At 40.7% G+C, this 12,178-nt stretch overlaps 2 protein-coding genes across 3 annotated transcripts in view; one reads left to right on the top strand and one right to left on the bottom strand.

The window, feature by feature from the left end:
* Nucleotides 1-329: 329 nt before the first annotated feature.
* Nucleotides 330-6,932, bottom strand: LOC116665813 (tigger transposable element-derived protein 1-like). Its single transcript, XM_032486761.1, has 2 exons — nucleotides 4,726-6,932; nucleotides 330-563 (listed from the first exon to the last, which is right to left on the bottom strand). The coding sequence occupies exon 1, from the start codon at nucleotides 6,004-6,006 to the stop codon at nucleotides 4,828-4,830; it is 1,179 nt and encodes a 392-aa protein (XP_032342652.1). The 5' UTR covers nucleotides 6,007-6,932; the 3' UTR covers nucleotides 330-563; nucleotides 4,726-4,827.
* A 127-nt stretch (nucleotides 6,933-7,059) lies between these two features.
* The window catches only part of CFDP1 (craniofacial development protein 1), a 104,135-nt gene continuing 99,016 nt past the window's right edge, over nucleotides 7,060-12,178 (top strand). Inside the window, exon 1 of one of the 2 annotated variants that reach the window (XM_032486763.1) lies at nucleotides 7,060-7,301. In XM_032486763.1, coding sequence (XP_032342654.1) covers nucleotides 7,238-7,301 — 64 coding nt within the window. In that variant the 5' untranslated portion in view covers nucleotides 7,060-7,237. The remainder of the gene's footprint in view (nucleotides 7,302-12,178) is intronic. The other variant, XM_032486762.1, reaches the window with a different exon arrangement.

Below are 12,178 nucleotides of genomic sequence, written 5' to 3'. Positions count from 1 at the left end.
TCCCTGAGAAACCATTTCCTGGAATGTGAAGTCCTGGTGCCATCGGCTGTCCACACGCAGAAAGTTCTGTGTACATGCATTTCCTTTTTGTGCACTCTGTTAGGCTGATTGTGGCCAAAATCAGCTTAACTTTTTGTATTAGATTGTCTCACTAACTGCTACAGTCAGAATGATCAAATCTTTGTACAATAGAAAGTTATTTAAATTTTATTTTTCTACTGACATTTCTAATTCTGGTATAAATGTTTATGAATAAAGAATCACTTTCAATTCTGTGAACTGGAACTGTTGTTTCTTTTTCAGTGGCCAGTGAGTTTAATCTTTTGTAATAAAGTTGTCCAACTTCAGTTTTTGGTTTTTTATAACCTAGTACCTAACATATATGTTTAACTGTATTTCTTTTATGTTCAGCTTCTTACTAGTTTATGGTAAAATTCTTGTCCAAAGATGTGATTAAACTGTACTTACATGTGAACTTGAGTCTTATTAATTCCACTTTGTGGGCTGTGGATTATCGTCAGGAAGCTTTTGATTACACACTGGCATGGCTGAAAGCTGATAGTCTGTGAAAAAAATGTATTATTTCAATAGTAAGTGCACATGAAAAAAGGCTCCAAGATTGGTTTAGTACTCTGTGAAATCATAAATCTTTTTCTGCTCTGTCACATTCAGCAAATTGGATTGTCCGATTTGAGTAGCTTACCCCACGGTCACAAGATGACTGCTGCAGTTCCAAGCGTTGCAGACAGGTGTACAATGTCTGTCAAGAGACTACTCATCCATTCTGTCTCTTTCTAATTTTCTTTTTTTTTTTTAAGGGAAACTAAACTAACATTTATTGAGCACCTACTGTGTATGTCTGGCCTTGTGCAAGGAGTTTTCATCAACAATATTCTATTTCATCCTCACACCAACACTGTGAGGTAGGTATCGTCCTCATTTTTGTCAGATGAGGAATACAAGGCTCAGAAAAGTTAGGTTAGGTAGTTTATCCAATCATACAATGAATCACGGAGAGAGCTAGGACTGAGTACTGAGTGATTCTCAGACTGCGAAATCTCTGCTCTCTCTCTCCAGCACCGCCTCTAGGGAGGAAGGAGGGAGCAAAATCTAATTTTCTTTTCAATTGAAGTGTAACATTCAGTAAAGTGCACAAATCTTAAATGTATGGCTTGATGAATTTTTACATATTTATACACTCGTTCATAGTGGTAGTGCTTTGATCAAGATACAGAATATTTCTGGCACCCCAGAGGGATACACGATACATGAAGAGTTCAGCCAGAAGCCCCCGAGATTGTAACCAGGACCCAACAGAGGAGGAACTTTCCATTGCCAAAAAGGTGATAACCAAAGTGGATGAGGGACTAAAGATGCTGAGTTGGGCAGGAAGGACTCCATAAATTATTGCCAAGATAATACAGTAATAGTGAATGAGGAATCTTGCAGGGGGTTGGGATTTGTATTGTGGCCAACCGCAGAGATTCATCTAAAGCCATTGCTCAGTTCCAGCCTATTTCTGCTTTGTGGGATTATGCACCCAGTGTTGCCAGGTCCTCCAGTTTTTCAAAGGAAGTTGAAAATCTAAATTTTAAATCTCTCAATTTTTAAGTGCTGGTATATTGGTTGTTCTCCACACCAAAAAATGATTCTCAGACACCAGAAGGGTGTCCAACAATTCAACTCAATTCTGACACTACCCAGAGATAGCATCAGATTGTATAGGTTAAGGACTCAGTCCTACAGGATGGAACCTCCATCCTACCCCTCACTCTGTGCCATTTGCAAGCTCAGGTTCTCACCTGTGCTTATGACTGACTGGCTATAAATTAGGTTCAATTAATTTGCTAGAGTGGCTCACAGAACTCAGACACATTTTACTTACTAGGCCACTGGTTTATTACAAGGATATAACTCAGGAACAGCCAGATAGGAGAGATGCACAGGGTAAGATATGGAGAAGGGGTGTGGACCATCCATACCTCCTCCAGGAGCACCATTCTCCCCACATCTCCATATGTTCACCAACTGGGAAGCTCTCCAAACCCTGTCCTTTTGGGATTTTATGGTGGCTTATTATGTACATATGATTCATTAAATCACTGGCCATTGGGGACTGATTCATTGCAGCCCCCCACCTCTCCCCAGAGGCAGGGGCAGGGGAGGGGTGTTTGGGCTGTGGAGGGTTATGGGGACTGAAAGTTCCAATCCTCTAATCACATGGTTGGTTGTCCTGGCAACCAGCCCCCATCCTTAGGTACTTCTAAAAATCACCTCATTCATATAACACAAGACACTTTTATAACTCCCAACACTTAGGAAATTCCAAGGGTTTGGGAGCTGTGAGCCAGAAACCGTGGATGAAGACCAAATATATATGAGAAATATATTTTGGTCATCTAATGATCAAATATGTATCTCTTCAAAATCATAATATCACAACTGGCAACTAATTTAAAGTCATGTAAAATGCTTTTCAGGTCAAACAATGCATGTCTTTGAGCTGGATTTGCCCTGCTAACCAATTTTTGACCTCTTTACTAAACTACTTGGCACAGTACAAAATAGTTCCCTGGTTACCCTTAAAGTGGTCAGAACTATGTTTGTGAATTTGAACAAATGTATACAGTGCTAGTGAGCTTAAAGAGGAGACGGGAAAGTGGGGTGATGCTGGAGGAGAGTCTGCTGAAGAACTCCAGTGTATCCTTCCCTCAGACCCCAGGGATGGGGCAAAAGGCCACATCCCAGTTTGTCACTGCTGGGTTCATTTACACTGTCCAAGGAAAATGAGGCTGAGAATGGTGAACTTCCAGATATTGGGTCCTAATTTCACATCTATTTGTCTATTATTCTCATATAAGAAAGATTTACTGAAATGAGTCATTGACCTAAATGTAAGAACTAAAACTATAAAACTCTTAGAAGAAAACAGGAGTAAGTTTTGTGGTCTTGGGGTAGGCAAAACCTTCTTAGTTACAACCCCCAAAACACAAGGGACATGAAACAAAAAACAGATAAATTGAACTTCATCCCAATTAAACATTTTTATGCTTCAAAGGATGCCATCAACTCACACAGGCACCTCTCGTCTGTGTGGCCCACTGTTGTCTTTGGCAGTGTAACCTAATTAATTCCTTTACTAGTCTCAAAAGAAAAAAAGATGTCATCAAGAAAGTGAAAAGACATCCAGAGAATAGGAGGAAATATTTTCAAGTCATATATTTTATAAGAGGGTAGTGTTTAGAATATATAAAGAACTCTTAACAACTCAACAATAGAAAGACACCCAATTTTAAAATGGGTAAAGGATTTGAGTAGACATTTTTCCAAAGAACATATACCATGATGGACAAAGACACGAAAAGATGCTTAACATCATTAGTCATCAGGGAAGTGCAAATCAAAACTACAATGAAATGCCATTTCACTCCCACTAGCATGACATTAATCAAAAAGATAAGAGTGTTGGCAAAGGTGTGGAGAAATCACTGCTGGTGAGGGTAAAAAATGGTGCAGCTGCATTGGGAAACAGTTTGGCAATTCCTCAAAAGGTAAAGCACAGAGTTCTGACATGATCCAGCAATTCCAGAGGTATATAACTAAGAGAAATGAACTTTGAAAACGTGCTAAGTGAAAGAAGACAGTCACAAAAGGCCATATCTTGTATAATTCCATTTATATGAAATGTCCAGAACAGAAAAATACAGATAGAAAAATTAACCTGAGGCTGGGGATTGGGGAGGAATGGAGAATGACGGCTAATGGGTCAGGGATTCTTTTCTGGGGTGATGAAAATGTTCCAAAATTTATTGTGATGGCTGCACAAGCCTGTGAATATACTAAAACAACTGAATTATGTACTTTAAATGGGTAAATTTTGTGGTGTGTGAACTATGTCTCAATCAGGCTGTTCTAAAAAGTTGGCTGGCATAACGTCACTGTAATGTCCTTTTAATTAAAGACATATTTCATCTATTCCTTGACTTAGATGACATCAGGATTGGGTGACACAGACCCAGTCTAGTCCAGAATATCAACAAGGTGCAATTTCCAGCTGAAACAACTGCTGAAAAGTTTCAGCTGAAAACCTGAACAAATAGGATGTTAGTCATTGACATCTCATCTGCATTTGCTTCTGATTACTACCTCCTATAGTTGGATTAAATTTTTTAATCTGACAAAATGACAAGGATATATATGGTTGTACTTCCACATGCATTAACTTGAAGGGAGGCTGGTGTGGATGATGTCTGAATTCTAGAGTAGAGTTGATCCTTGTTCACAGTAGTTACGTCTATAAGGTCACCATGCACACGCAATTAGCAGAAATGCAAGGTTTGGTTCCTGTGAGTCTCTGCTCATACCATGTTTATCAACTAATCAGTACATAACCTTGTTCTATGTGTGTTTCTGTTCAAAGATACCTTATTTAATATCTCCTTCTTACAAAGAATGATATGCAGTATTTATAATGAAATACTTCAATGAGGCTTTTTCTGTAATGTACTCCAGGATACTGAGATTGTACTACTTGAACTCGTTGCCTCAGTCTCTCACACACACACACACACACAAACACGCACAATACATGTAGTACCCAAGTACAGTAAATGCATAGAGTACTATAAACACATACTATATACTGTACAGTAATGCAAATAAAGTCCTGAAAAAATGAAAGAGGAAGTGTTTACAGTTTTATAAAAACATTAACTAAAATCTTACTGTTGATGAAGCTGTGGGCTCTGTGATGGCAGAGTGCACAGTGTGGTTAAATCTCTCGACCTTGGCTTGCCCCACAAAAACCAAGGGAGAGCTTGGTGGAACTCATTCTGCAGAAGAGGAAGAGGGTGGCAGGTTGACATCTGTCAGTTCAACCTCAGAGGTTTGGCTCTCACCACTTGCTGATGGAGTTGGCAATTTCCCCTTCCAAACTGGCTCCAAAATTTGGGTCAGCCCTGTCTGCTTGGCTTTTTGCCTGGAATCTTTAAGCATCTCGGCATAGGGGGCAAAAGCACTGGAGGTTAAGCGCTTAAATTTGAGGCTGTGATCAAGCATAGGGTCACACTCTTCCATGTCATTGAAAATTTTTTCCAAGGCAGAGTTCCATTCTGGTATTTTGGCCGCTGTCAGAGGGACAATTCCTGGACTCTTAGGCTGACTTTCATTGTCTTCATCATCGCTGACTCCAACGCCTTGTTTTGCCATCTCGTCCAGGTCTTCATTGGTGGGTTCTATTGCCTTCTCTGCCAAAATTTCCTCCACATCTTCTTCCCTCATGTCATCAAAGCCTTCTCCACTTATCTGCCATGTGATATGCATTATGTTTTTGACACTGTTCTTTATACTTTCTGTAACGCCTTCAAAGCCTTCGAAATTTTCCACGCAGTCTGGCCAAATATTTTTCCAACAGTTATTGATAGTAGCCTGCTTGATGTTGTCCCAGGCTGTGCCAACATAATCAATAACGTTGCGTATAGTGACTGACTTCCAATAGACCATCATGGTAGTTTCCTTGCTGGTTTTGAGAGCCTCAAAAGCCTTGCTATACAGCTCCCTAGTATAGTGCGCCTTGAAGGCTTTTATTATGCCCTGATCCAGGGGTTGAATGAGAGACGTAGTAGTTGGGGGCATGAAAAGAACTTCTACGTTGGGGTGGGCATTTTTTAGTTCTTCACAGCAATGGACTGGGGCATTATCCAAAATTAATAAAATCTTGAAGGCCAGGTTTCTGCCCTGGAGATAGTATTCAACCTCCGGTATGAAGCAGCTGTGGAACCAATCAGACGTCATCCGCGCTTTTTTGTTCCACCTCCAATGGACTGGAATATGATTCACGCTTTTCCCTTTAAGCGCTTGTGAACCTGGAGCTCTGTACATCATTAGGGGTTTGCACTTAAAGTCGCCCTTGGCATTGGTGCACAAAAGCAGGGTTACATAGTCTTGGAATGATTTAAAGCCAGGGGCTTTGGAGGCCATTTGCGTAACATACGTTCGTTTGCCCATGTCCTTGTAAAATAGGCCAGTCTCATCAGCGTTGAAGACCTGCTCTTCCACATATACCTTTTCCTGTATAACACTTAGCAAGTATTTTTTAAATTCTTACGCAGCCTCCTGATCTGCAGAACTTGCCTCACCGGCAAGTTTAACGTTATTCACACCATATCTCCTTTTGAAACGTGCAAGCCAGCCAGCACTAGCCGAGAAGGGTTTCACGTTTTTCTGACCCTGGGTAACATGACTGTAAATTTCTTTGGCTTTCAGCCTCACAACAATGCTGTCCACCACACCTTTTATATCAGTTGTCATCTCATGAATCCACAAATTGAGCCGCTTTTCCATCTATTCCATAGCTTCCTCACGCACTATGGATGTCACTTTAGCGCTTTCCGGAGCAGCCTCACGTACAGATCGGCGAATTTCCTTTTCCTTTTTCTTGATGTACCGGATTGTTGACTCATTAACATTGAACTCTCGGCCAACAGCACTACAGCTCATGCCTGAACGAAGTTTATCTAACACACGTATTTTCTCCATAAGGCACATCACAGCCTTCTTGCGCTTAGGAACATTAGGCAGCACTTCAGCACTATGCTCGGGGGTCATTCTAAACAACGAAATCACCAACAAAAAAGGACAAAAATGCAAAAACCGCGACACTAAATAGACTGCGAAAAGGACACTTATTTACAGCACGTGCGCTGAAGCAAGATAGCGGATCGTCTGCCTTGTACAACCTCGGTATATAACACATCACTGGTTGACTCAAAATTTTCATTCTCTGCGCATGTCCGCGAATAACCCCAGAAAGCACCGCGAATATTGACTTGGGGGCTCATGATAAATTTTAACAAGTAAGCGAATCAGAAAATACCAACTTGTGAATAATGAAGGTCAACTGTATACCCACGGACAAAATATATTTCTTCTAAGCATATTTATTAAACCAAAGCTGCTGGTAGCTCTGAAGACTACCAGTTCCAGCATGCACCGCTTCAGCACGGAGCCTGTGTTCCGCCAACTGCCACAGTAGCGTCAAGCCCGAGGAACTAGCCCGGAAGTGCTATCACGTAGCACTCTGCGCATGTGTAGAAGCTGCGAAGGGCCGCCCCAGCCGCCGCCGCCGCCGCCGCCGCCCGCCCGCCCCCGCCGCAGTCCTATGGTCTTTCCCTAGAGCTTTGCTGTTGGGGGCAGCTGTTGCGGCCCTGTGGCTTGGTCTGCCCAGGACGGCAGCGACATGGAGGAATTCGACTCTGAAGACTTCTCCACTTCGGAAGAGGACGAAGACTACGTGCCGTCTGGTGAGCGATTCTGCCTGAGGCGAGAGGCGGCTCGCCCCGCCCCGTGCCTCACGTGAGGCGCGCTTGGCCCGGCGTGCGTGGGCCCGGTGGCCCGGTGGCGCGGGCCTCGAGCGGCCCCGCCCTGCAACCTCGCCCGCGTACCTGCACCGCCAGGGCCCCGCTGGCCCAAGACAAGTCCCCGGGGACGTCTCGCGCAGCCGCTCTTGGTGGCCTGGCTTCGGCTGCCGCCCCTTCTCGGAGCGCGGGAATCGGCGTGTGAACCTGGCCGTGCCTCTGGGGACACTAGCGGTGGTCGGTGTTCGCCGATCCTCAACCGTCACTGAAATCTTGAGAGGCAGTCTTATCTCCAGACCTTCTGTCTCGAGGGGATTGCTAGCTAGCGTCACGTCCAAGATAGATCTCTTCACTTTCTACCCTCAAAAGCGATCGAATTGTTAGAAAGTTTACTTAATGATGCCCTTCACCTTTTTGCAGCGTATATACCCATTGCTCTTTTCTCAGACATTTGTGGGGGTTTTTGTTTTGTTTTGTTTTTGAGTAGGCTTTTAGAATCGAACCCGGCCCTTCCGCCATCCTGCACCTTCCCCTGGCTTCCCCATCTCTTACGTATCTTCTATAATAAGTATCGGCCCATACAATCGCTCAGGTGAAAAACAAAAACCTAAAAAATTAGTTGTGCTTATTCTCTTTTGGTCCAGCCAGCCATTAATTTCTTTTTGTGTCTACGTGGAAAGTTAGTTTCTGATCTCTCCCGTATCAGTCTCACTCCTGCAGAACTACTGTTAATCTTCCCTAGGACTCACCATAGCTTCCCAAAGCGTTTCTCAGATTCCATTCTTTTCCACCAGTATTGGTCTTTAGGTATGGGCTAGAGTGATCATTCGAAAGCTAGTTTTCATTTTAATCAAAGTTCTACATGCACTTATTTAAAATAATAAAATATTTTCTAAAAGGCTTGTTTTGAAACTGAGTGGCTCCCATCACCCCTCATCCTTGTCAGTCCTCCCCAGAAGCAACTGCTTTCCTTTTAAAAAATTTGGTATTTCTGTTGTCTGTGGACTTCACTCATCCATGTTAGGTCTCATTTTAATACCCTCTTAAGTCTTTCCCTTCACTGTCAACATACACAGCCTTTCACCTTAAGACCCTCTCCAACTCCCCAGCTTGCTAGTGTTTCAATATCAAATTTGAGTTAGATTAGTATTAAGTGTTTACTTTTCTGTAATGAAATTGTGGACACCACAGTCATGGCTGACCCATGCGGTATATACTGTTACTGCTTTGCCTGCACTAGTTTTTTCTGGAGTTAATAATTGCCATTTTTTTGTTGTGGCTTAGTCATCTATGTACTTACTACTGATTTGACTCTATAAACTCTCAGAATTGTCTAAATCATCTCCCAAGATATTTAGATTCATTAGAGAATTTTCACTTTTTTGAAATGCCTTCTGACCTGGTCCAGTTTTACTTGGTATTACCATTTTTAAACCTAAGATCTTCCATCATCATCACCACTCTGGATTATCCATTTGTCTTCCTTCTTTCTTGGGTTCCCTGTTTTTTGGGTCCCCTGATGTCTTTGTTCTTAGTGTGTCACACCAAAATGAGAAAAAATTCAAGTAACTTCTTGAGAAAAGATGCAGAGTAGAAAGTCTTTTTTTGAGAACTTGACTATCTAAAAATAACCAAGTGACCCTCAGGCACGATAATTTGGTATAGAATTCTGTGTTCTACAATAATTCTCGATCTAAATTTTATTTTATTTTTCAAGTTGTTTATTTATTAAAAATGTTTGTTTTTCTTTTTTGCATGGGGAGGTAATCCGTCTCAATTTTAAAGATATTCTTCCATTACTTTCTAAGTTTCCAATATTTCTGCTGTCTCTTTTGTTGCTAGTTTCTACTCAGTTATGTAAAAAATATGTTTATCTTTGGAAGCTGTTGTGGTCTTCTCTTTGTTCCTGATATTTTCTGATATTTCACAGTGATACAGCTTGGAATGAGTCTCTTTTTATCCACTGTGCTTGGCCCTCTTGGAACTTTTAAATTTGGGGAGACAATTTTCTCCATTTTATTTTTTTGTATCATTATTCAATGTTGAATCTTATATTAGATCTTCTGGACTGGTTCTCTAATTTTTATTCTCTGTTTTCTAACCCTTTGACTTCTTTTTTCTCCTTCTTATTTTTTACCCTGAGTTTTATGGTTTTATTAACACAAATACGACGTGCACATAAGCTGCCCATTCATTTTCTTTCCTGTGCAGCCTGATTAGGATTGGTGACTGATGGTCAGCTGGGCTGCTGTTTCCACAATGACTTCGGGGGTCTTGGAGGAGACGCTGGGAGCAGTCTCAGCACAGTAAGATTTGTTGCACTTCAGCAGCACTTGAAGCTCCTCGACACTGTGGACCGGGAACTTCCCAAAGCCACTAGACAGCAGCATGTGCTTTGTTTTCTTGTAGCTCCCATGACCAATGTCAGGCATCAAAATCTGGCCCTTGAATATTTTTAATTTTGAATAACTTTTGTGACTTTGTTAAAATAGTATTATGAGTGCAGGTCTTACTGCTCTGTGGATATAAATAATACTTTGTTTTTCTGTTTTCAACTTACATATGGTAAAATTCACTCTTCATTGTACTGTGCTATGAATTTTTGACAAATGCTTAGAGTTTTGTAACCAAAACTAACAGTTCCAAGGCCACCTCTCCCTTCCCTCTCCCCCAACAAAATGGGTCATTTTGTCTGTATACAGAAACAGTTTTATTTCTTATTTTCCAATAAGCATATCTTTTATTTCTTTTGCTTGCCTTATTGTACTTGATACAGACTTCCCATAAAATATTGAATAGAAGTGATGAGAGTGGACATCCTTGCCTTGTTCCCACTTTTAAGGAGAAAGCGTCAGTGTTTCACCATTTAGTATAATATTAGCTATAGGTTTTTCAGAGATCCCTTTTGTGTGTGTTGTAAACATTTTACATTGTCCAGCTTATTACTAACTCAATCACATGACATTACCAAGTATGTGCTATTAGGCTCTCCACTTTACAGGCGAAGAAACTGAGGCACCCGAAGTCACCCAGCTAGATAGTAGCTGAGCTGGGATTTGGGTACCGGCAGTCTGCATATACTGCCCCTCATGCCTTTTATCAGGTTAAAGAAATTCCCTTTATTCCTAATTTGCTGAGAGGTAAATTTGGTCAAATGCTTTTTCTCCATCTGTTGATTGTGTGGTTTTTCTCCTTTTGTCTGCTAGTGTGATGAATTACAGTGACAAATTCGAAAGTTTTGAACAGCCCTATTCTTTTTTTTTTTTAACATTTTTTAATAGAGTTATAGTCATTTTACAATGTTGTCTCAAACTCCAGTGTAGAGCACAATTTTTCAGTTATACATGAACATATATACATTCATTGTCACATTCTTTTTCACTGTGAGCCACCACAAGATCCTGTATATATTTCCCTGTGCTACACAGTACAATCTTGTTTACCTGTTCTACATTTTGAAATCCCAGTCTGTCCCTTCCCACCCCCACCAGCCCTATTCTTTTTATTAGAGGTACTGGGGATTGAACCCAGTACCTCATGCATGCTAAGCATGTGCTCTTCCACTGAGCTGTACCCACCCCCCCAAGAACAGCCTTTTATTTCTGAGATAAAACTCACTTGGTTGTGTTGTATTATCCTTCTACAGTGCTGAATTTGGTTTGCCAAAACTTTGTTGAGGATTTTTGCATCTGTTTTTGAGGAATGTTGGTCTATATTTTTCTTGTAATTTCCTTGTCTGATTTTGGTATCAAACAATGCTAGCCTGATAAAATGAGGAAACAACGTCTGTTTCCTCCAGGGTGATTTTTATTCACCTTGTAAGTTTGTTTTGGCCTTTATTATGTTAGACACTTTCTCAGATTTTTGGTGATTCTTAGTTGTTTGCTTCTTATTTAAGCATAGAGAACTGAAAGGGTGATGGAAGCTCTGTCTTTGAACAAGATTTGTTCATTTTCTGTGAAAATACTGAATCACTATGCTGTACATCTGAAACTAGTGTAATATTGTAAATCAACTATAGTTCAATGAAAAAAGATTTGTTCATTTTGTGCTTTGTTATCTATAGGGATGTTATTCTGCTTCTTACTCTCTTGTAGTAACTGCATGGAATTTAATCATTTTTGTTGTTTGTGTAGTTTAAAATTTGCTTTTTTCTTATCAGTGGAATTGAGCACCTTTCTCATGTTTAAGATCCAGAGCTATGTGTGTCTCCTTGTCTGAATTGTCTGCAACATTCACCCATTTTTATGATGAAAAATAGCTTTATATTGTTACAAAAGCAGTGCATGAACTTTGTAGAAAATTAGAAAATACAGATAAGAGACATAGAATTTAGAATCATTATATTCTCATCACCCAGAGAGAATCAGCATTTAATCCCTTAGTGAAACCCACTCTGATCTTTTTTCTACACCCAGGTGTGGCTATTTGTATTTTTCCCCAACCTGAAATCACACCTTTTTCATGTTACTTTATAACCTGCTCTTTTCAGGGAGATATAACAATCTCTCCTTATCCATTTCAGTAAAACGTTAAACTTATCTAATATACAAACCACATTCACATTTTCCCTGCCCACCAGAAATGGCTATAGCTTATTTGTCTAAGTCACAGTTGAGTTCGGGACTTCATGCATCACCTGTCTGTTCCCTCCCTTAAATCTGTTTTAATCTGGCACACTCCCTTTCTGTGACATAGATTGGTTTAAGAGATCAGGCCATATGTCTTGCAGAATGTCTCACCTTCTGGTTTTGTCTGGTTGCTCCCTCACAGTATAGTTTTAGGCTGTTCTTTTGTCCCTTGAATTTTCTGTAAATTGGAAG

This window comes from Camelus ferus, chromosome 9, assembly GCF_009834535.1.
Source record: "Camelus ferus isolate YT-003-E chromosome 9, BCGSAC_Cfer_1.0, whole genome shotgun sequence".
Classification (NCBI taxonomy): Eukaryota; Metazoa; Chordata; class Mammalia; order Artiodactyla; family Camelidae; genus Camelus; species Camelus ferus.
This window is presented reverse-complemented; position numbering and strand designations above follow the sequence as displayed.

Coding starts and splice junctions, on each gene's coding strand:
- LOC116665813 (XM_032486761.1), bottom strand. CDS start 6,006: ATGGGCAAACGAACGTATGTTACGCAAATGGCCTCCAAAGCCCCTGGC.